The 24,458-nt window shown below is 39.3% G+C and overlaps 1 protein-coding gene across 2 annotated transcripts in view; it reads left to right on the top strand.

Annotated features, from left to right (window-relative positions):
* The window catches only part of fndc3a (fibronectin type III domain containing 3A), a 418,327-nt gene that overhangs the window by 89,577 nt on the left and 304,292 nt on the right, over positions 1 to 24,458 (top strand). For both annotated transcript variants that reach the window (XM_028799242.2, XM_028799241.2), the window contains exon 2: positions 18,672 to 18,818. In XM_028799242.2, coding sequence (XP_028655075.1) covers positions 18,711 to 18,818 — 108 coding nt within the window. In that variant the 5' untranslated portion in view covers positions 18,672 to 18,710. The remainder of the gene's footprint in view (positions 1 to 18,671; positions 18,819 to 24,458) is intronic.

The raw sequence follows: 24,458 nt of genomic DNA, 5'->3' as shown, positions 1-24,458 counted from the left end.
GAGAACATCCAAACGGATGAAAATTTATGCATTAAAAATGCTTGCTACATTGATAAGACTTCTGTGACTGTTCTTTATTGGATTATAAACATGTGACGTAATTATCCACCCATTTTCTTTGCTGTATTAATACACCTGGACATATATATACTTTGACAAAGGAAGTGTTATAAATGAAAATCACTCAAAACAATTAACCATAATTAAGCATGCAGATTTCAGGTTTAGTAAGTTCTATATTATAGTCCTAACACTGTGTGTAAAGTCACGTTTTATTCACATGCTCGTGAATCTGCTTTGCTGACCAACCAACAACTTTGTTTATTTATTTTTTTAAATAATTTTATTTATTTTATTGTAATCATTCCATACAAATAGATCAATTATTACAAAAAAAAAAAATAGGATTGAAGTCAAATCCACCCCACCCCTGAGAAAGAGCGCATGGCCAACGGACTAAAACTTAAAAATAGTAAAAATAAATAAATTGAAGAGTTTAATTGGCGGATACAGATAAATAGAGAAGAAATAGAAATAGGGAGATAATCTGCTTCCTCAGTGCTTTAAGAGCTTATTCTAAAATATTAATTAGACCCTGCCAGGTTTTGAAGAAGTTCTGTACAGATCCTCTAAGTGAGAATTTGATTTTTTCCAATTTCAAAAAATATAAAACATCAGTTACCCACTGACTTAAAAGAGGAGAGTTAGGATTCTTCCAGTTTAACAAAATAAGTCTGCGTGCCAAAAGTGTAGTGAAGGCGATCACAGTTTGTTTGTTCTTCTCCACTGTAAGCCCCTCTGTGAGCCCACCAAACACAGCTGTTAGTGGATTATGAGGGATTGGGACCCCAAGGCTGTCTGAAAGGCACTTAAAAATTTTTGTCCAGAATGATGTTAATTTGGTGCAGGCCCAGAACATGTGACCCAGTGAGGCTGGAACTTGATTGCAGTGTTCACAGGTTGGATCTTGCCCTGGAAACATTTTGGACAGTTTTAAGCAAGACAGATGTGCTCGATATGTAATTTTGAGCTGAATAATTGAATGCTTTGCGCATATGGAGCTCGAATGAATTCTCTGCATTGCTACCTTCCACTCCTGTTGTGACATATTGAGTGAGATATCCTTTTTCCATTGTCCTCTTGGATCTTTGAAAGGGAGGGACTGTATAACATTTTTATATATTGCAGAAATGCTGGCAGAGTCCTCAAGACTGAGCAATATTTTTTCCAGCATAGAGGAAGGTGGGAGATGAGGATAATTGGGCAGGTTCTGTTTGACAAAGTTTCTAATTTGAAGATAGCGAAAGAAATGTGTTGCTGGAAAATTAAATTTGGAATGTAATTGTTCATAGGATGCAGAGATGTTGTCTATATAAAGATCTCTAAGCAATTTAATCCCAAATGTTTTCCAGATATTAAAAACTGCATATGTTTGCGAGGGTTGAAAAAGGCAGCTGTCATGCAGAGGTGCTACAGATAAAAGATTCTCTATCTTAAAATGCTTTCTACATTGGTTCCATATTCTGAGTGAGTGAAGCACAATTGGGTTATTAATATATTGGCGATAACTTGCATTTATTGGGGCACAAAGCAGGGAATATAGAGAAGTACTGCAGGATTTTATTTCTATTGCTGACCAAGCCTGTGTATGTTCACCTATTTGTGTCCAGGTTTTTATAGCTTGTATGTCTGCTGCCCAGTAGTAAAACTGAAAGTTAGGCAGAGCCATGCCACCTTCTGTCTTAGGTCTTTGTAGGGTCGCTCTTTGGATACATGGATGTTTTAGGTTCCAGATTAATTAGGTTATGGTTGAATCTAATTGCTTAAAGAATGATTCATTGATGTATATTGGAATGTTTTGAAATAAAAAGAGAAACTTTATTTTAGTTACTCATGGTAATGGAAATCTATAAAAACATCTGGAGAGGAACTGACAAAGACACTTGGAACAAAAGAGTACCAACAAATAATCAAGGTGACAAATGTGCACACCTGACGGGCTGCCTTTTCTGTTTTGGGCTGTTGCTGTGGAGAAAAGTCTAGGAACTTAATTTAGTGGCCACTTACAAACACAGTGAATCCCCTGAACCTTAATTCTTTGTGGGCCAAATATTTTTTTTAGCTACCGGCAGAAATGTGGAGCAGAGCAGCTGCCGGCCGCCAGAGCTGTGTTCACCCGGCACTAAAGGCGGATCTGGCGAGAGAGCGAAAAGGGCAAAGCAAAATACTCCATAGCCAAAGTTTTGTGTATTATTGCTGAATCAGACTCTAACTTGTTGCACTCTGATTTTGATGCAAGTGATCTGGATATCGAAAATCAAAGTGATGTACCAGCATTAGCTGGTCGGTCCCTAGCTGATCGTAGTGCTGAATGTGTTTGTGTAGCGGCCGGTGGCTGCATGAAGACACTACTATATGTCATTGTAAGTTGACACCTGCTTCAAAAGAGTTAATATGTTATTAACTTTGAAGCTGTCTGCCTTGTGACGTCAGTCCTGCTTCTTTTAAATGATCCATGCTTACTTTGAAATGAAAAGCATATTACATAACAAAAGAAAATGGGAGAGGTTACATTGGTGCATTAATATCTTAAATGTAATGTCTTCGCAGATTAACTTGTTTGTGATCTATGTGTAATTAGTGAACCTGCTCTTTAAAGAATACTGCACATGCAGAAAAATGGGAAATATGTTTAAAATGAAAAGCATATTACATAACAAAAGAAAATGGGAGAGGTTACGTTGGTGCATTAATATCTTAAATGTAATATCTTCGCAGATGAACTTGTTTGTGATCTGTGTGTAACTTGTTTGTGATCTATGTGTAATAAGTGAACCTGCTCCTTTAAGAATACTGCACATGCAGAAAAATGGGAAATATGTTTAATGTTAAGGTATAAATGTTTTACATAATCATCTTTGTGTATGAGGTTGTATGTATACAGCGTCCAGTGAGTGAGCCTACCCCTTAAACAAATTGCCCACATAGCTGCGCAGTTTGAAGCAGGAAGAGGAATAGAGAAAGAACCTGCCATCAAAGCCATTTGACTAGCACAACATTACCATGTGATTCAAGAAATAAAGAATTGCACTAGTTTGCACATTTTAATTATTAATACATCTGAAAAAAAGTATATAAATATCCGTTATACCGGAATCTAACAAAACCATCCAAATTTTTTAATTGTAACCTTGGGGGGTTGGTGTCAGGATTGGCACTCCAGCCACCATAAAAAAAAAAAATCCCAGTGTTCCAGTGTGGTGCTGAGGTGTCACCTGCTGCACTCTGGTCCCAATCCTGGTGGTTCATTGTGTGGTGGGTGCTGCAGTGTGCTATCAGCGCATGCTCCCAACCTGACTAGGATATCCGAAAATGCTGCCCATTCTTCCAGCCTAGTGGCCACCTGCAATGGTTAATTCCAAAATATAAGATGGGTGCCACTTTTAGAGTTTTACTCTTGTATTTACATGGGCTTGTCATCCCACTTCATGTGTATTATATGTGCATTGTTTCTCCTCATGTTTTGTTATGCTACAAATGCTACAGAAAATTATAAAAACCTGCTGGAGTTTTTACTAGCCGTATGCATCTGTCTTATGCTAATTTGTCACTTTTTGCCTTTTTTCTAAAAGGAAAATCAAATTTTATATATTAAAAAACAAAAGGCAAAGTAAGCATATCCTGCAAGAAGAATTTTACATAAACATTTTCAAACCTGCTTATTCCAATTTAGAGTAATTGTGAGGTAAAGCCTGTCCCAGCAGTAATGGGCACAAGTAAGAAACTAAGGAAGGAAGGAAACAACCAGTTAATCTAACATGCACATATTTTGGGATGTCAGAAGGAAACCTGCAGACCACACACAGACAACGTTATGGTGGTATATTCAAACCAAATACAGTAGATCAGTGAAGCAGCAGTGCTGTCCACTACACCACCTTGTTAGCTTCATGTTGTAATAGATTAAACAGATCATGTAAGCTATCATCCAAATTGAGATGTAATAATAATAAATCATCAATATTTTGTAAGCTACGTGGTTCCAAGTCAATGAAACACTATTAAACACCTTTCAAAGCATAAATTTCTGGTTTGTTTAAAAAAAACAAACAAAATTTCTACATGCTGTGACCGAAATGTCTGCAAACCCCTTAAATGTCTGCCATGTGTGCTATAATCACGTCTGCATTGTTCAATTTGTATTTATAAACTGTGGAGCAGAAGGGTAAATCAATAAAAAATGTGTCTTTGTCCTAAACATTGGGTAGGGTACTGTATGTGTAGGTAGGCTTCAGAGCAGCATTCATGGACTCAAACGCTAATGTCTTCCCACATGAGAGCAGGTCTCTGCCTGTCATCCGCTGTAACATTCCTGATGCCAGCTTCATAGTACTTGAACTTTGTATCCTAACACGAGCTTGTGTGGTAGAAATCAAACATATTTATTAAAGAAAGAAACCTATCCTCTATTAGGAAAAATCTGGTAAACCTTTTTGAGTCCATAATCAAGCAGGAGAAAGTTTGTCCATCTGCATCATTTATTTACTCTTGCAGTACCATGCTGAAGAGGGAACATCCTTTACAGCAGTCTGTTACAGTGCGGTAAAATGATCAGAGAAATAAAGGAGAGAGATTAATTTTATAAACTACTGAATTTACATACAGTGTTAATAAATGCATACATTTTACTCTGGTTGGTTCATTGGTTTACACCCAAATTACTTCTATAAAATAACAGTATTTTAATATACTGGTTCTTCTTATATCCTTTGGATTTAGCCATAACCCTTGAAATTTCTGTGTATATAACAGTTGCCCAAACTTGTAGATTGATTACAGGACATCTTCTGATCTCTTAATCATACGTTTGGTGTGTCACACCAACCTGCTCCTGGTACATTCTTGTCTTTGTTGCTCAGTTGACCTTTTTCTGTTTTCCTGATCTGCCTGAACAGGTTTCTGACATTTATTAACCCTTTAACCGCCAACTCCCTAAATATTCCCCATGCCGGGCGAAATCTGAACAATTTTCGTTTTTTTTACTTTTTTACATTTATTCAAGCAGTATTTACCACTAAATGTTGTGCAAGTTCTAGAAATGGGCAAATGCGTAATAAAATACAAAAATGTACATTTTCTCAGGCTTCTGGATTTAGTGTCTACTACAAAACGGAACAGTCAAAAGCTATCGAAGTAGTTCGGTCAATCATAGTTTCATTCCCAGTATTTGAGTTTGCTGTGCCATAGGCCAAAGCAGGGAACTGCACAAAGTCCTGGATTGCTGGGACACTTTGAGCAGAAGGTCTTGACGTCTCTATGCTGACCCTTCTTTGAACATACACGACAGCGTGCCTGTGGCTTGGTCCAAGTTGTTGTTGGTTCGAGTTTGTCCGGAAAGTGATGTTCTGTGAGCCTCACCACTGCCTCTACTCTATCTGCATGTTGTTCCTCACCAGAGAAAATGAAGTCTGCAATGACGTCATGTTCATACTGCAGAAATGTTTTTGTGCCTCCATTTTTCTGGTACAGAATGTGAGCATTCCGCATTGCCATTTGGAGCAGATGAACTGATAACTTTTTATTCCACTTCATAGTTTTTCTTGCAGCCGAATAGGGTTACAATACTTGGTCCTGCTTGTCAACAGCACCCATGTTGCTGTTATATTCAATGATGTATTGTGGCTTGTAACGGACATCAGTAGGTGATGGGCGTCCTCTTCTTCGGGGAGCCTCCTGCACAGACTCATTGTGCTGAGTTGTTAGCATGTGAACATCTTTCTTGTCTCGAAATTTCAGGCACAGCAATGGGCCACTGCGGTATGCAATGTGCTGACCCGGTGCTGGCGCTGAATTGCGAACTTCTGGAGGGACCCTGTTAGAACGAATTGTGCCACATGCTGTAGTTTTACGATGATGAAGGTAATGGAACAGCCTACAACTGGAGTACCAGTTATCCATCCAAATGGTGTACCCATTGTCCAATAGTGGTAGGGCAAGGTACACAACAATTTTCTCTGAAAGTCCAAAGTCCATACATTCGTCTGGTAACACTGCTGAAATACTACTCATAGGATCCTCTTTGCCAGTGTATACACGAAATCTATAAATGTAACCTGAATTCTCAGCTAAGCAAAACATCTTGATACCAAATCGTGCCCTTTTCAATGGTAGATACTATCGAAACTGTAAGCGGCCCTTCCACAACAATAAACTTTCATCAACTGCAACTGACGGGCCTGGTACGTAGGGCAACTGTTTCAAAGAAATGGTCAATCAAAGGACGTAGCTTGAACAAGCAGTCACAGTTTGGATCTTTCTTATCTGGCTCATTGCTGTTGTCATTCAAATGAAAGAATTTCAGCAGCAAAGAGAATCGGTTACATTTCATGATAGCTGCAAAAATAGGTGTTGCATACATAGGATCTGTAGACCAGTACATCTCAATATCTGGCTTTCTGATTATTCCCATCAACATCAAAATCCCAATGAATTTTTTCATTTTGTTTTCATCAGTGTCTACCCAAGCATGAACACGGGAATGTGGAGGTAAATTGGGATTTTTCTCAATAAACTGTGCTGCATACAGATTTGTTTGATGAACAAAATGTCTGATCAAGTCAGGTGACACAAACAGCTCATAAAACTGCTCAGCAGTGTAATTGTTTACATCAACAGTAAATCCACACGTTGCCTCAAACGGATGCAGAAATGGTAGTTCACCACGGGCAGCAGTCCAGTTGAGATGTTGGGGATACACCCACTCATCGCCATCATCTGATGCGTCCTCATTCATAGTATCATGCAGCGCACGTTGCTGATCATCATTGTCGCTAAAATCTTCTTCAGAACTGCTAAAATCGTGATCAGAATTATTGTCCAAAATCGCCTGCAAAACCTCACTTGAAGTCAGTTTACGTTTCGCCATATTCACAACTTTCACTTCTGAATCACAAAGTAAACAATGGTTATCACGTGACCAGCAAAGAAAAATTTTCCGTCGAATACAACCACAGAGTTGTCGAAATACAATGTAGTAGTAATACCCACGCCAAACCGTCAGTTATACTACGCGCCAGGCATTCACATAACCATAGGCAAATGTGCCGGATAATTCCGGCAGTATGGCGTCGGCAATAATGCTACGATGCCGGATATATCCGGCACAGGGCGGTTAAGAGGTTAACCCATTTATACTTCTAAGATGGATACTCTAGTAATGTGGACAGCATATCAAAATACTTTATCATAAATGACTATGTGATCCCAAAGTCAAATTTTTCTTCCACATTTGTTACTGTTACGTCACCAAAAGTGAACCATCGCACCAGCTTGGCACTCCCATTTTCTTCATTCATCTTTTTCTAGATTTGGAATTTATTGTGTTGGCTTCTTTCTCGAGCTTGTGCAAGTAAGCATTTGCCCAAGCATCATCTCAAAGCAAACATAACATTGTGGGTTGAATTTAAAATATTATCACTACGATGTCGCCATATTGCCAAAGTCTACTGGACTTTAAACCACAGACTTGCCAGTTCTGAACCCCCCCCCCCCCCCCCCCCCCTTTAACTCAGTTTGTGACCCTGAGAAAGTCACATAACCTGCATAAAGATTAACAAAAAACTTTGTTTTCTTGGTTAAAGGTGTTAGCCAAGTAATTTAATAATAATGATTGTTTGGTTATTAAATTAAAAAAATGTATTGATAAACAGAAATAATGGAAGTAGTTGCCATTGTTTATTGGATTTGTTACTGTAGGATCTGTGCATCTTGGCAGCAGTGGTGTGTTTTGGGATTAAACTTCTGTTTCATTGCTGAACTCCTCCGAGAGAGTGTGAGAAAAACAGTGAAATGCGTTACCTGATTTGTGTTTGTGATTTTAATTTTAGATTCTCACTTCTGTGACCGTTGATCTAGGAAGATCCCTTTGGCACTTAACATGGCACTGAGGGAATACATAACAGATGTTTTTTTTCACTCCTATACTTTAACAAGGTTAATTCAGAGTTTGCTTACTACATGAGAATTTGTGTAAAGCTCTGGGTATGGATTTGATGACTACTGATAAGCTATTGGTATTTCTGTTATTCTCCTGTCACTGGACTATGGTGTTCAGTTTAGTTTGTAGTATATATTCATTAGTGTTAAGCTATACCTTTTAGCTTGATAGGTTCTTCACAGATTTGCTCTTGGAGGTATAATTATTTAAAATCCATGCCACATTATGCAACTTTTCCAGTGATTTTCAGCCTTAGCCTTTTATTTGCATCATTTTAGTGAGTTGGAGGCCAGTGCAATCCTGTGAAGCTAGTCACCTAATGTGACATACCCAGTGACTGATCCAACTGTTTGTGACTCACTCTGATAAAACCAAACATGTTTGATTTGGCCTTTAGTCATAGGGGTGCGGTGTATTTGTGTGAGGGCAGATAACCAATGAATGGACAACATACAGGCTTGGGCAGATTTGTCGCAGTTGAAATTTAATGTCAGTAAATGTAAAGTTTTACATGTAGGAAGTAAAAAATGTTAGGTTTGAATACACAATGGGAGCTCTGAAAATTGAGAGTACACCTTATGAGAAGGATTTAGGAGTCATAGTGGACTCTAAGCTATCAACATCTAGACAGTGTTCAGAAGCCATTAAGAAGGTTAACAGAATGTTTGGTTATATAGCGCCTTGATGTGCAGAGTACAAGTCCAAGGATGTTTTTCTGAAGCTTTATAACATACTGGTGAGGCCTCATCTGGAGTACTGGGTGCAGTTTTGGTCTCCAGACTACAAAAAGGTCATAGCAATGCTAGAAAAAGTCTAGAGAAGAGCAACTAGACTGATTTCAGGGCTACAGAGATTAATTATGAGGAAAGATTTAAAGAGTTGAGCCTTTACAGTTTAAGTAAAAGAATATTAAGAAGTGACATAATTGAAGTGTTTAAAATTATGAAGGGAATTAGTCCAGTAGATCAAGACAGTTATTTTAAAATGAGTTCATCAAGGACACGGGGACACAGTTGGAAACTTGTTAAGGGTAAATTTCATTCAAACATTAGGAAGTTTCTTTTTACATAGAGAACCATAGATAATTGGTAGTGTGGTAGAAAGTAAGACTTTAGGGACTTTCAGAATTACACTTTTTTTTTTTTTTTTTTTTTAAGAAGAATTCAGTATGGATAGGACTAGTGGGCTTTGTTGGGCTGAATGGTCTATTCTCGTGTAGATTGTTCTATAAAAGACTACCTTTGGATCATTTATTCTGAAATAAACACCCTCATTAACTTTCATTCAATGTGCGTCTCTGCCTTTTCATCTCGGTGCTTGTTACAGTATTTTCAAAAACAGGCATTCATGGATTTTCTTAATCTGCCTTTTCAATTTCTGATTTGCAGAGACTTATAAGCATACCTACAGCAGTAAACATCATAGTACAATACATAGAATACAGCGACAAGGAATAAGGAACATTGATGCTTTGGACCTCACAATAAGAGGAGAATCCTCTCTCTCTCATGTCTCATATTTTATGTAGTATGTCAGAATGAAAGAAAAATAAAGGGGCGAGATTGCTTCTGAACTAACTTTAGCTATCAGCCATTCATATAAACTCCAATGTGTCGGACTGAAAATGGGCAAGCTTAACTGTGTTGGGAGGTGTTATTAACACACTTGGTAAATGCGTCATGGGCTGTGATTTTCAGTCGTTTTAAATGACGTGGTCAGGCGATGAGATCAGCAACTGCGGTCAGTAAGTCTGACATGCCCTAGTCTTGCTGAAGCCAGATGTCTGGAGACAACTATGAGTGAATTTTGCTTAAAAATAGGTGGGAAAAATTAGATGACCCACTAAGCGCCACATTTCTACATTAGTCCAACGCCTCATGAAGGCAGTGCTCAAAGTAGGGTTGGTGATTTGGAAGATCAGGGGTGCTCTTGTTACCCTGGTGTGTTTGCGATAAACCATCTACAGTTGAGAAGTGTCAAAAAAAAAAAAGAAAACCTTTTAGTCATGTAAATGTATGTCATGTGTGCAACGTGTACATTGCACAGTTTATAAATAGACATAACCTGTTGCAAGGGAAAACCTTTTTGTTACATTAGATTATACATTGGCATTCAAAAACATAAATGGGTGAATGGTAAACGTGAACGATTTGTTGTTGCAGGTGCTGTGTGTGCTCTCTGTTGTTCAACATTATAATGACAGCATAGGAGTCGATATAAGCTTGAAAGAACTGATATATTCACGAAAATGTCAACTGCAAAATGTGCTTTTGAAGTAAACGACGTGTCACACATTCCCTAAAGGTGTGCCGTCAACACTAGAATTACCAAAGCTTATGAAAAAACTTGTAAATCCGGCCCAGCATTAATCTGCTCGCACCTCTCCGTCATGGTCTTTTGTCTTGTAAATGTGTCGATAAGCCCAAGCAGCAAGCAGCCTACTATCCCATCCTCCCACCGCCGCAAAAACCTCTCCCAACTCAAGCCTTGTTTATCAACGAGTGAATTAGTACCTAGAGCTGTATAGGCTAAAAAAATATATTGTTATTTGGAGCACATGCATTTCATGTCTGTTCCGTGTCTACAAAAATCTATGTAAGTATAGGATGACAGGAAATGCAAGAAATGTTGAACACATACCTAAAAGACAAAACTTTTTTCATGTTTTACTACTAAAGACAAAATTTTGACATGAAGTGTATAATGTGTGAAGACTGAAGTCCAAATATCAAATAATCACTTTCACAAAAGGTACAAATATAACAGAACAAGTGCGCTTTCATTCAAGACTATGACGGAAGAAAAAGAAATCAGGTTAGTGAGGCTTGATGTTGTGACTTCTTTGGTAGTATAGCGGTAAGAGCTGCTGACTCCTATTCAAAAGGTCGTGGATTCGAACCTCCCCGCTTATGAAAAAAAACATTTTGAGTAGTGAGCTGCTGTTTTAAATAAAGATGTGCTATAGCAGAGGTGAACTCAGATGAGGACAAGGGTTCTACAATTGGCAGTGCAAGCAATTCATGACAAAAATAGCCACAGTGTTTTAACATGTTGCATATCCATAGACCACAATGCTCATCTAATTTAAACTCTGTTTGCTGTTATGTCCTGTAGTAATGACAGAAAGATATCATAGCCTACTGATACCATGATGTCACGGTCTACTTTCTGTCTGTCTCCACTGCAGTGCTTTTTACAATATGCAAAGAAATTATTACATTTCAATTACCTTGTGCTACTGAGCCCCTGAATGGATAACAGCAATTTTAGCTTTTTATTTCCTCTTAGCATCAAGTTTTTTGTTCAGTATTTTTTGCTCCCTGATGCCCCGGCAGTGGTTTAAAACATACGCGCCGATGAAAGTAGGGGGGGAATATTTTAAGAAAAAGGCCTGATGGCGGAGCCTTTGCAGCACAGGAGTCTTTTGTTATTCACTAAACACATTTTTTTTAGTGGGTTATCCCCAAATGTGTATTCTTATCTGAAAATCACGTCTGTCCCCACAAGTCTAGATGTAACCCCATGGTGAAAAATTTTGTAATGCAACGTCAGCTTTACTCTTTAAGGTTAACAGTGAATAGGTGAGACAATACTACCGTCTGATCATTTTAACATTGCAGTGTGTTCTCCTAAACATTCTGTTTTAATTGTAAAGGGACATGCGTGGTGTAGTGTTCACCTTGTGTTGAACTTCTTATGGATCAAACCAAGAGAATATTCTGCTTGGCCGATCTACATTGTTCCTTTGAGACCATGTATGTACATGGAGAATGGGCAGAATAGAATAATGAGCGATGATGATCACAGACTGATGTGTGGCTCACTATTTTATGGAATCTGTTTTTCTTCCATGGTTGAAAGTCCTGATAATGAGGGTCAAGCGAAAGGTTATTTGGTAATATTGCTTTTCAGAAGTTTAAGGTTCAGTTTTAAATGTAGCACAGCTATGGTAAATGTTTTATGAATACTTACTGAAATTACTCTTGCTGATATTTCACATTGTGTTTAGTATCAATGTTGTGCAATACTATAGGCATGCATTTCAACTTTGTAAAATTCTTATTTCTTGAAAGAGTGCAGTAGTGGTTTATGCTTCATGTATTCTTTATTCAGTTTATTTATTTATTTTTTTGCTAAAACAGTTGATTGTAATGCATTTTAATATTGTTGTATCAGGACAGAAAGTAGTGAAAAGGTCGTGATGTCTTCAAAATGATCCACAAAGCAGGCAAACATCTAGACTGACCTGCCCAGGTATAGCTTTACCTCAGGGCTGCCAGTCCCTAACTAACACCTGCAGACTTTGGCCTGCTCAGCTACAGAAATGGGGAGCAGACTTTCAAAAATGCAATAAAATTCCAACATATATTGAAATGCCCTCCCAAGGAAAGAATAACTATAAAACTCTGGCTTGTATTGAAAGAAGGACAATGAAGAATGTTCCTAAATGAAGAATTATATAAATGAACAAAAAAACAAAAATGGCACAAGGCAAAAAAGGAGTTGCCTAAAAAGGCATTCCTTGGGCAAACAACTCCAATCCATTATCCAGTAATCTGAAATTCCAAAACACAAGTGAAAGAATCAAAAGAAAAGCAATATTTACAATAAAAAATAATAAAAAAACACACAATTATCGGGACCTGATGTTGGGGTTTGAGGTTGTGTGAAGCTTATCTTACCCTTCAGTGTTTATTTGTGCCACTCTTTGTGGTGAATATATTATATTTAATAATATATTGATAACACTGCACAGCAATTTTTTTTGAAAAGTCTTGCTTCCTGAAAAGTTTTTGTTGATTGTGACAGGTACCTACCTTGGTTTTACTGCATCATGTAGGAACTCTGAGAAATAGACATTTATTTGTTTATTAACAACAAGGGGGCTTCGCCCCCTGCTCGCTTCGCTCGCCTACCCCCGGCGTTTTGAACCCGTGCCCGCTGGGCAGCTACGTGTCCAGATGACGCACGTTTAATACGGAGCGTTTGCCCGTATCATTCTGGAGTCCTCCACCGGTAATACAGAGCTTCGTCCGTACTATTACGTGGTGCATTGTGGACTACTGCGGACCCCGTAGTTTTTCTCGTTTCAGTTTGTATCTGTGGTCAGTTGAGCTCATGTTTTTCAAGCTTTTGAATTATGTCTTCATTATCTGTAACCTGCTGTCCATGTGCGTGGCCCCCTTGTTCAATCTGTTTATGACGTTTTACTTTCCTTTCTACTCTGTCTTTAATTTCTGACCGTGCTTTATTCTGGTTTTGTTTCAATGACACTTGGTCCGTGGTGATTATATGTAAAGGAGGCAGTCTAATTTTCCCCTTTTGACAACAACGTGTAAATTCATTATTTGTATTGCCAGTTGTTTCTTCTGGGAAGTTAAGTGAATGACAATGATTGCAAATAACATTCATTAATCCCAATGAATTTTCCTCAATAGTGGACTCATTATTGAAGGCGTTGTCAGCCAACTGGCGTAAGCATTTAGCAGGTGTCTGGTGTTGATGTCCGCGACGGGCATGTTTTGCTTGTGGCGTTTGACTGCCGCGTTGTTGCATGTACATTATTTGTGACGCGCTATTTTGTAGTTTTAATTGATTTGCCACCGCTTTGCGAAAAGTCCGTTTCAGTCTACGTCGTGCATTGGATAAGTAATAAGGAGGATCGCACTCACTGTTAATATGTAGCCTTTTCTGCAGTTGAATGGTTAATAGTGCTTTATTGTAAGGAGATCCACCTATGCTGCCTAGTGTGAAGGTGTTCAGATGACGTATGTTTAATATGGACGTTTCCTTTAGAAATGTGGTTTTGGGTGTCACTTCTTATTGATGGGGGGGGGGGGGTTGAGGATTGTTGTTGCGCGAGCGTCTTCTTTCTTTTTGTGTTCCATGGGCTTGACACCTATGCCGATACCTATGCTGCCTAGTGTGAAGGTGTCGACGTTCACTTTAGAAGATGTGGCTTTGGGTGTGTGTGTGTCCCGTCCCTTGCTTGTAGGGTCTGTGGGGTGGTTTTGTGTTCTTTTTTTTTGTCTTCTATGGGCTTGTTGAATCCCCCTCTTGGTGTGTGTCCCGTCCCGTGCCTGTAGGGTGGGGGGGGGGGGTGTGGTCGTGCCTTGCTGTTGTGCGCTCGTCTGTTCGTTTTTTTTGGTGTGTTTAGTTTCGTGTGACTCCTTTTTGTATGTGCTCACTCCTTTTTTCTGTGGTCTTGTCCGCCACTCGCGGCCCCTCATCCGCCTTTGTCGCCCTCTTTTGTCCGCCTTTCTCCGACTCTCGCGGACTCTTTTTGTGCCTGCGCCTCTCGCGGACCCTCATCCGCCTCTCTCGCCCTCTTTTGTCCGCCTTTCTCGGCTCCTCAGCCGACTCTCGCGGACTCTTTTTGCGCCTGCGCAGTACGTCTTTTTGCAGCTACGGCCCATGGCCGGATGTGCCTGCGTCCATCATCCGGTTTAGCATTCTCGGTTAGTAATATAGATAATGTATTTAGTCAGGTTTATGTTTCACATAAGTTATTAAATTCAACAGAATTAAAAGTGTTTTGCTCCTGATTTTCTTTTGTATTCAATGTCTGGTGCATCATGTTGCAATGTCCACAGTAGTCAGCCAGCATTGACGGATTCCAGTTGCCCGGGTATTGTTTCTCCATTGTAGCAATGTCCTGGTGAAACCTTTCACAGTGTTCGTCACTGACAACACCGAGATTTGCGGGGAAGAAGTCCAAGTGTGAGCGGAGGAAATGAATCTTGAGTGACATGTTGCACTTCATTGTCTTGTATGCTTTGAGAAGTTTGTCTACCAGCTGAATGTAGTTTGGGGCTCTGTAATTGCCCAGAAAATTGTCGTCAAAGTCTTTTTTTTTTTATAGGCTTTCCAGGCAATTTTTTCCGGCCCAACTAACAGATCTTTAAACTGAGCTGCAGTCCTAGTAACAGAGCAACGACTTTAAGATCTCCACAGATATTCCAGTTGTACCTGCTATACTGGACATGCTTCAGCAACAGTTCCATATTCTCATACGTTTCTTTCATGTGTGCTGCATAGCCAACAGGTACCAACTAACAGATCTTTAAACTGAGCTGCAGTCCTAGTAACAGAGCAACGACTTTAAGATCTCCACAGATATTCCAGTTGTACCTGCTATACTGGACATGCTTCAGCAACAGTTCCATATTCTCATACGTTTCTTTCATGTGTGCTGCATAGCCAACAGGTACTGAAGGATAAACGTTGCCATTGTGTAGCAGAACAGCTTTCAGGCTTAACATTGATGAATCAATGAAGAGATGCCACAATTCCGGGTTGTGATCACAATCCAAGGCTGAGAACAATCCTTCAATGTCACAACAGAAACAGACTGTCGACTTGTGCAAAAAATTTGGTTATATCATGATGTTGGCCTCGAAACACAGAAATTTTCGTACCTGGTGACAGCAAACATCATTTCTGCAGTCTTGAACCCAGCAGCTCGGCTTTTGCTTTTGACAGACCCAAATCTCTGACCAAATCGTTCAATTCGGACTGTGTTATCAGATATGGATCGCCTGATGAGCACAGTTCAAAATCCAGGTCAGTGTCACTGTCAGTACCCTGCATTGCAGTTTCTTCATCTGGTTTGTCTAAGGTTCAATCCTCTGGTGGTTTCGGAATTGGAAGACTGTTGTCATGTGGCACGGGTCTCATTGCTGAAGGCAGATTAGGAAATTCAATTGACTTCTTGTTTTTGGCATCGGAACAGCAAATGGCATTGTCTTTCGAGTGTCTCTGAGCCAGGCTCTCAGACTGACACCACATGTTGCACAGCAAATGTGAGGCTCCCATTCCTTGCCTTGATTACCAATTTTGCAGCTCAAATACAGATGATAAGCTTTCTTCACAAGAGCAGTCATCCAATGTCTCTGAGGCGCAAGTGTATATTCGCCACAGATATAGCAGAATGTATTGTGCCTGTTAACGATATTGATGAGACATATCGCCCGACACCAAAATGTCTATAGTATCAAGCTTACTTACTGTTATATTGCTACAGATACTATACTTTACTATTAGGGATGCACCGATACCACTTTTTTGGAAAACGAGTACGAGTATGAGTACTTGCATTTCAGTACTCGCCGATACCGAGTACTTGCAGATACCGAGTACTTAATAAAAACATGATTTAAATTTACAGGTAACAGCTTTAGTCATATAATTTAACAAAAAAAAAACAAGAAACTCTCGTCTATCCACTGGGAGGTTAGGCTAATTAGCGACACGGGGCTAACACTGCTTGTCCAAATATCCGTGGTGAAACTAAACGCAGAGGAGGCTTGCAGTAGGCTGTGGATATGTTTTTTCACGGAGTCGTGTAGTTTAGGCAGCTCCGTGTCAGTCATGTAGCGGCGGCTTGGGATATCATATCTGGGCGCCAGAACATGGAGGAGACGCAGGAATCCCACATTTTCTACCTCCGAGAGTGGCTGGTCACTCAATGCAATGTACTCGATAATTGCCTGTGTTATTTTCACAGCACGTGGATTGTCTCTGGACATTTTCTCTCGTCTTGCAAGAGTTTGCTGCAGCGTGGGTTGTGTTGGTTTAGAAGCGTGGGTAAACTCTTTGTACTCGTTGTCGTGTTGGGATTTTAGGTGCTTGATTAAATTACTTGTGTTAAATGCGCTACCTTTTGAGCCTCCTCTGGACAATTTCGCTGAGCACAATTTGCAGTCCACCTTTGTTTTGTCGTCTTCATTCACTTTGAAATAGTTCCACACGGCTGACGTGTCTCGCCTCACCTTGCCTTCTCCCCGCTCTGAGCTGCAGCCGGGGCCTGGGGGCGGGCACTCGGCGCCTGTGATTAACCCCTTACACGCTGCTCAAACATAGACATTTCTCAGACCGTGGTATCGGTCCCCAGTATCGGGGGACTTTTAACGAGTACGAGTACTTTAGAAAATGTGGTATCGAGGCCGATACCAGATACCCGTTTCGGTATCGGTGCATCCCTATTTACTATATTGATACTATACATACACACTGACGATCTATGTTAACCAAATGAGCAGGATCGGTTTATGCAAGCCACCTTTTATGGCATGCTGAGACAGTGTCAGGCTCACTCAGACCTGCCCAGGATGTCAACTTCCACAGAACAGCTTTCAACCTGGCCTGATTCCATGCCTGGATATACCCAGGCTGCACAAACCATTGTTGATAAGTCACTTATGGGAGTGAAAATGTTTGGATACAAATATAAGAAAAAATCATGACAAAACTGAAACGGTACGTGATGGGTAAATTTTGATGTGATATTTGTGATCAGCACCCAAAAATCAATAAGAAACACCCAACAGTGTTCAAGAAGCAACAAGTTTGGTGTGCAGTGTAATTAATAGCATTCTATATTTGAATTTTATGCTAGACTTTTTCTTTTGCATTACCACTGTTTCTCAAAATTATTTGAAATATTATACAGTATGTGTGTTTGAAGATGTTAATACAGTATCTGTTTTAGGTATCTACAGGTATACTATATGATTCTTTAAATTAAACTAAGTAAAGAAATATGTTGCCTAGTCCTTGTTATGAAAGGTTGAATGAATCCATGTAATCAGGCATTACTTTAGAAAAAAAAAAAGAAGAAATGATAGCAGCAGCGTATAGAATGGAACATGATTTAGGCTGTTTCCATCATCTCTCCAATATATTCCTCACTGGAATCAAAATGTATTTTTCATCTCTAAGAGCATTATATGTTTGTTACATTATGAGAACACTGGATGGAGTCTAAAGATGTACAGACTGCATATTTTTCAGAGTAGTTGGCAAATACCCATACATTTGGAAATGAACAGTCTTTAGTGACAGTCTGGTAAGATGTTATATTATAGTACTGTCGAGCTTTAAGCTTTTGCATCAAATAGTTTTCCAGAATGAATGGCCATCTTGTGTTCTCTTATTCTTCAAAGTGTTTCATTTTTGTAGTTATTCTGACATATTTTATATTTATGTCATATTTATCCTATTAGGTTTACTGCTGGCTGATAGTTAATATCAACATTAATGTATTAATTTGTCTTAATGTTGTTTTTTCATTAGAGATATAATTGCGCAATTTGATTGTTCAGCATCTAATATTTCTTTTACACTGCAAGTTACATGAAGAAATGTTGGGGCACCAACATGTTCATCCCTGTTCAATTCCACAAAAAGGGAAACATTAACGAGAAAAAGGCTGTTATGCATGCCTATAGAAGAAATCAAAATCAAACAGGATATTTGTCATGCTAGACAATTATTTAGTTCAGGTCATGGAGAAAGGAGCTCTGTCCTGCAGTGCGTTCTGTTCAAGACCTTTATAAATTAGATCCTTGCATTGAGTCTCTGACTGTCTTGGACAGAGCAAGCAAGATCCATGAACAAAAGCGCTATATAAATGTAATGAATTATTATTATTATAAAACAACACTGCAATTCTAGACACATACATTTCTCTCTCTCTCTCCATACATTTTAGCTGAAACTTAAAATAATATTCGGGAGACAACAAATGTTGTTTCCAGCTTTACTCAATGATTTGTGCATATGAGTGATTACAACTGATTTGTACTTAGCATGTTACCTTGATAAGTAACATACTGTGTTTTGAAAGTTAATTTCTATTACTGTAATTTTTCTTCTTTTATTTTTGTCTTCACAGACCCCTGGAAAGGAATATCCTATGTAAGTCGTGCTGACCATGGCAGACCATACACCACCTCTGGAAACCACCCAAATTCTAAATACAGACTTACCAATTCTGCCACCACCCCCTCCTACAATGGTAAATGGAGATGTCTCTCAGCAGGTAAAGTGTTTTATTTTATATTAAGAACAAATTATACTTTTTTCCATTCAGTTATAAAGTACTTTGTCTATTTTTTTTAGTTCTTACATAACCTATTTTAAATATACTTTAGGCAAGTAGTGAATGATGAGCTGTGTTAATGTGAATAAAGTATACCACTTAAAAATCCAGAAAAAGTTTGTTTTTAGCTTGGCCACCTGCATAGATATTGCTTAAGAAATAACAAAAATCAGTGAAAGAACCTTTGTGTTGCTTGACAGCTTGCAGTGCCAAGAGAAGGAACCCTCTAGTAGTCAACATGAACAACATCTTTATGATGCAACTGTCTTTATGGTTCTGCCTTTGTCCAAAAATGGTTTCATATGCTTTATGACCTTAGTCTCGGAAGCCTTTTTCCCATCGGGCGACTAGGATCTTTTCCTGAATAAGATCAAACACAGTTGCGTAGGGTGTGACTGGAGCTTCCACCTGCAGCTGAAGTCGCTTCAGTTCACATGTACTTTGTGAGCATGCCCGTGTCGATAAAACACAGGAAGCACTGCAGTTTACTTGTGACTTTACATTGTAGGAAGATAAGTACATAAATCAAGGTAAATAACATTCGATCTGACTTTTATATACAAAGTACAGTGACTAGGCAAAAATGCAACGGCAGCTTCCACATGCAGCTATAGACTCTTCAGTGCGCAAGCGACTCTCCACGCTAGTGTTTAGATCTGGACGGTGCATGTGCCCAAAAAAGAAGTCTAACTGCAATCTTGTACCGTTGCTCGCGTCAGCAGGCATTTTTCGTGGCATTACACATGTAATTTGTGAGCATGCCCTTGTTGATCAAACACAGGAAGCTCTGCAGTCCACTTGTGACTTTACGCTGGAGGAAGATAAGTAAATAAATTAAAGTAAATAACATTCGACCTGGCATTTATAGAAGTAACATAGATGTTTTTATATAAAGACCATCACAAAATATAAGCACAAACAGAATTTTGCACGATACATTGGTGAGCTCTGTAAGCTATGCTGTTTTGTTGAAGGACAGGTGTGGGGCAGACTGACTGGCAGTATGACACCGGACCTCGTCCTGCATCCAAACTGTGCCATCTTTCGCCCTTACGTCTGGTGTAGCTGTGTTGTTCTTATATGTGAGTGGACGTTTCTTGCAGGGAGGGCTTCTGTTCTCTTTCTCTGATGCAGAACCCTCGTCCTCATGTGAGTTCACCTCTGTTATAGCACGTCTTTATTTGAAAACAGCAGTGTCAGATCGGGGCGAGCGTGAACGTGACTGAGAGAACAAAACTGAATAAAAAAAAAAAACGCTAACCTTTACAAGTACCATACATTTACACCGGCTGTTACAGACTCAAATCAAATGTATGTTTTAATGTATAATAATAATAATAATTCATTACATTTATATTGTGCTTTTCTCAGTACTCAAAGCGCTATCCACACAGGGAGGAACCGGGAAATGAACCCACAATCTTCCACAGTCTCCTTACTGATAGTAACAATAAGAGCAACTCACTACTCAAAATGTTTATTTTGGGACACGGGGAGGCTTGAACCTGCGACCTTTTGAATAGAAGTCAGCAGTTCTTACAGCTGTACTACCAAAGAAGTCGCGACAACAAACCACACTAACCTGATTTCTTTTTCTTTCGTCATAGTCTTGAATAAAAGCGTACTTGTTCTGTTATACAAGGGGGGCTCTGCCCCCTGCTCGCTTCGCTCGCCTACCCCCAGCGTTGGGTATCCTGAAATACATTAGTCGAGCTCGTTCGTCTTGGAGCCGTGCCTGCTTTGCTTGCAGCATTTCAGACGCGTGTTGTAGGCGCCTGCGTTCATTGATTTTATCCAGGCGGGCTCGTGTTTGTATATCCGTCAGTCAAGCTCGTTCGTTTTGAACCCATGCCTGCTTTGCTTCTGCAGTTTCAGACGCGCGTTGTAGGCGCCTGCATTCATTGATCTTATCCAGGTGGGCTCGTGTTTGTATCGTTGAGCTGTATTGTGTTTGAATTCGGTGTAAAAACATTCAGCGGTTTGTACAATCCCAAGCAGCACATTATTCCTAACTGCACTCCACAGTAGTGCCACTCACAATATGGTGGTGACGCCTGCGCCTTCACTCCGTAGCATCTTTGTGGACCTGTGGGGCCGCCGTAGCCTCTTCCGTTTGAATCTGAGCTGCAGCGCAGTATCCTCTTTTTTGTGTGGCTGTGTCGGTAGTCGTTAGCTATGGGCGCGTTGTTGCTTCATTTCTCATTCACGTCAGTTGAGCTCTTTCGTTTTTGGGCCGTGACTCCTTCGTGCACGGTGGATACGACTTCGCTTTCGGTTTATGAGACGTGCGCCGTACGCGCCTGCGCAGTACGTCTCATGGTCCCATCGCCGTGTACCTGCATCCATGCCATCCGGTTTACCATTCTTGGTTAGTAATATGGATTTGTACCTTTTGTGAGAGTGATTATTTGATATTTGGACTTCAGTCTTCACACATTATACACTTCATGTCAAAATTTTGTCGTTAGTACTAAAACATGAAAAAAGTTTCTTTCAGGTATGTGTTCTACATTTCTGTCATCCTACACTTACATAGAGCTTTGTAGACACGGAACACACATGAAATGCATGTGCTCCAAATAACAATATATTTTTTAGCCTCTACAGCTCTAGGTACTACCTCACTCACTGATAAACAAATTTCAGTGGTAACCAGTTTGTTAGTTTAAAAAAAAAAAAGTGCTCCAAATAATATATTTTTTAGCCTCTACAGCTCTAGGTACTACCTCACTCACTGATAAATAAATTTCAGTGGTAACCAGTTTGTTAGTTTAAAAAAAAAAGTACACTTTATTGGTCTTCAAAAATAAAGTCTTTACTTTTGTGATGATAGAGGCTAGCTGGCTGATTGGTTGACAGTTAATGAACTGCTGAATTGGACAATTGTAAAGCTGTTCCAGTAACAGCACAAACCTGATGATACTGTATCTGATCCAACTGGCTTTACTGGAATTCCAAAATAATGTATGATGTGCTTGGGACTTCTGTAAAGGAGAAGGTTGTAGATGCAGAAGATTATATTGTAGATGATACATGGTTTCCAGGTTGCCCTTATTTAAACCCTTTCATGATGACTATAAATATTTAAAATATATGCATTAAATAAATTATAGTTGACTGTTTGGTCTAATTTTGTGATGGCAATTTAGTATGTTTCCACAAGGGGGCAATATAATAGCAAATACTAAACTTTGCTTTAATCCTTGCAGCACATTTTTAAAATTTTTTAATGTTTACTTGCAATTGTGACTACAGCAAGGTTTAGTTCCGTGTTTCAAATTAGCTTTTGTTTTTACCTGTCAATTTTTTTCAGCTTACTTTCAGTTTAGTTTTATGATTTTTTTGCCATTTCTGTTTTAGTTTTTATTATTAATTGTTGACTTACCTCAAATAATTTTTATTTTGAAGAATTACTTTAGTTTTACTTTTTACATTTGACAAAGATTAAGAAAAGCATGCAAGAACTGCAGACATCATCCAGATATGCCCATAAAATATGCAGTAAGCCTCTTTTTTTCTCCATCTGTCTATAAAATTATCTTCCAAATGTTTTAACGTGCCTCGCTTATGTTGTAGAAGTGTCCATCTGTTCAAGGAGTAGGCTATTTACTTTGAAACTTCAGTTGAAGTACTTCATATTACCTTATGGAGGCAAATAATAAACACAATCTATTAGAGACACTTCTGATTCAATAAATAGTGTTACTTCTACCGTGCTCTTTTTGAGTTTTATCGACTGATATGAGGACAGAGCAGCTTTCTGCAGACACAAAGTACACATTTGTTGACTAACGTAGCTTGCCATTTTACCTTCTTTGGTAAATTTCTGTGTTTTCAGCATGTCACAGCTCTCAGCCTCTTTCTGAAAACATTTTAAGTGTACTACAGTAATCCATCGCTACTTCGCGGTTCACTTTTCGCGGATTCATGACTTCGCGGGTTTTTAAATACAAGTGATTGCCCGCCTATCGCGGAAGTTATGTTCCAGACCCATCAGCAACAGGAGAAAATCCGCGATATAGAAAGACCATATAAATAAACATTTTTATAGTTTAAGCCTTAAAATACCCATCCCACATGCTTTAAACACATGCAAACTTATAAAACACACTTTGTTAACACATATGATATGTGGATGTCGGGCTAAGGATATGAGTAACATCTCACTATTATAAAACATTTTAACTTCACACAAGACAAGACAGTGAGACAGGAAAATACAAGGCTTTAAAATTATTGACACGCAGAGCGACAAGCAGCACAAAGCCAGCACAAAGTCCACTTCTCCTTAGCGTTCATTCAGTTCCCCACCCCCTTGACAATGCGAAGTGGCAGGAGCGTACTGCGCCTCCGGGGAGGGGGGTTTGAGCGAACGTGCGTTCAGCCCTCACACACCCCTCCTCCTCCTTCCGAACGTGCAGAGCGACAAGCTTGCATTTTGGCAGAAGCAGCACAAAGTCCATTTCTGCTCAGTGTGAGTTCAGCTGCCCCCCTTCACAAAGCGAGTGCAGACACATCGACGTCTGATCGCTGCGTGCAGTGTGCAGTGTTGGTCTGCGGTGTTTAAGAATGTAGAAAGTGTTTAAGAGCATAGGAAGTGTTTATAAGAGTGTGGGAAAGGTTAACAAGAGAGTGAGAGGTTTATAAGAGTGTGGGAAGGGTTTATAAAGCCTTAAAATATGTATAAACTAGGGGGCTCCGCCCCCTGCTCGCTTCGCTCGCCAACCCCTGGCGTTGGGGCATGACAAAGAGTGAGATGTATGAATTAGATATAGAATAGTGTGCAGGTTTGGATGATGCCTATATAAATACAAAATAGAGTGTTTGGCATAGAGTAATGTTTTATTGGAATATTTCTCTGTATACAACATCAGTAGTAAAGATGGTGTCTTGTCTTTGAATGAGTCTTCCTTGGCATGGATCATTTTTAATTTTAACTTTAATTTGAGATGAACGTCGAACACATGAGAAGGCAAAATAAAGTTGTGCATGTCCAAAAACGGGTTCAGAGAGGTAGATGCCAACCTTGTCCATGGTTTGTCCTTGTGATTTGTTGCTGGTCATGGCAAATGCAGGTTTAATGGGGAACTGTCAGTGTTTCAATGTAAAAGGTAATTCTAGGTCAGAACTCGTAAGGTCAATTCCAAGAATGAGAACAGTATTGTTAGCATGTGAATCTGAAAGAACTGTTGCTTGAATAACATCGTGTGTTATGGTGTTGACGACTAACCGTGTGCCATTGCATAAACCCTGTTTAGTGTTAAGGTTTCTTAATAGCATGATTATTGTTCCGTTTTTAAGGGTAAGGTTGTGTTGTGGTCATCCATCCGGGTTAATAGTGTTCAAATATTCTAATGGGAAATTCAGATGTTCATTGTTGTCATCAGAGTCAACTTTGTCAGAGCTTAGAAAGAGCCGTGTCTCTCCAGGAAGTAATGAAATGACCTGGTTAATAATGTGATTAACATTAATATTTTTTGGACATAATATAGTGCGTTGTGTTAACCACATATGCGAAAGCAGTATGGGCCATTGCCTTTTGGTGTCCTGTTATGTTCTCTGGTAGATGCAAAAGCAAAT

This window comes from Erpetoichthys calabaricus, chromosome 4, assembly GCF_900747795.2.
Source record: "Erpetoichthys calabaricus chromosome 4, fErpCal1.3, whole genome shotgun sequence".
Taxonomy (NCBI): Eukaryota; Metazoa; Chordata; class Cladistia; order Polypteriformes; family Polypteridae; genus Erpetoichthys; species Erpetoichthys calabaricus.
This window is presented reverse-complemented; position numbering and strand designations above follow the sequence as displayed.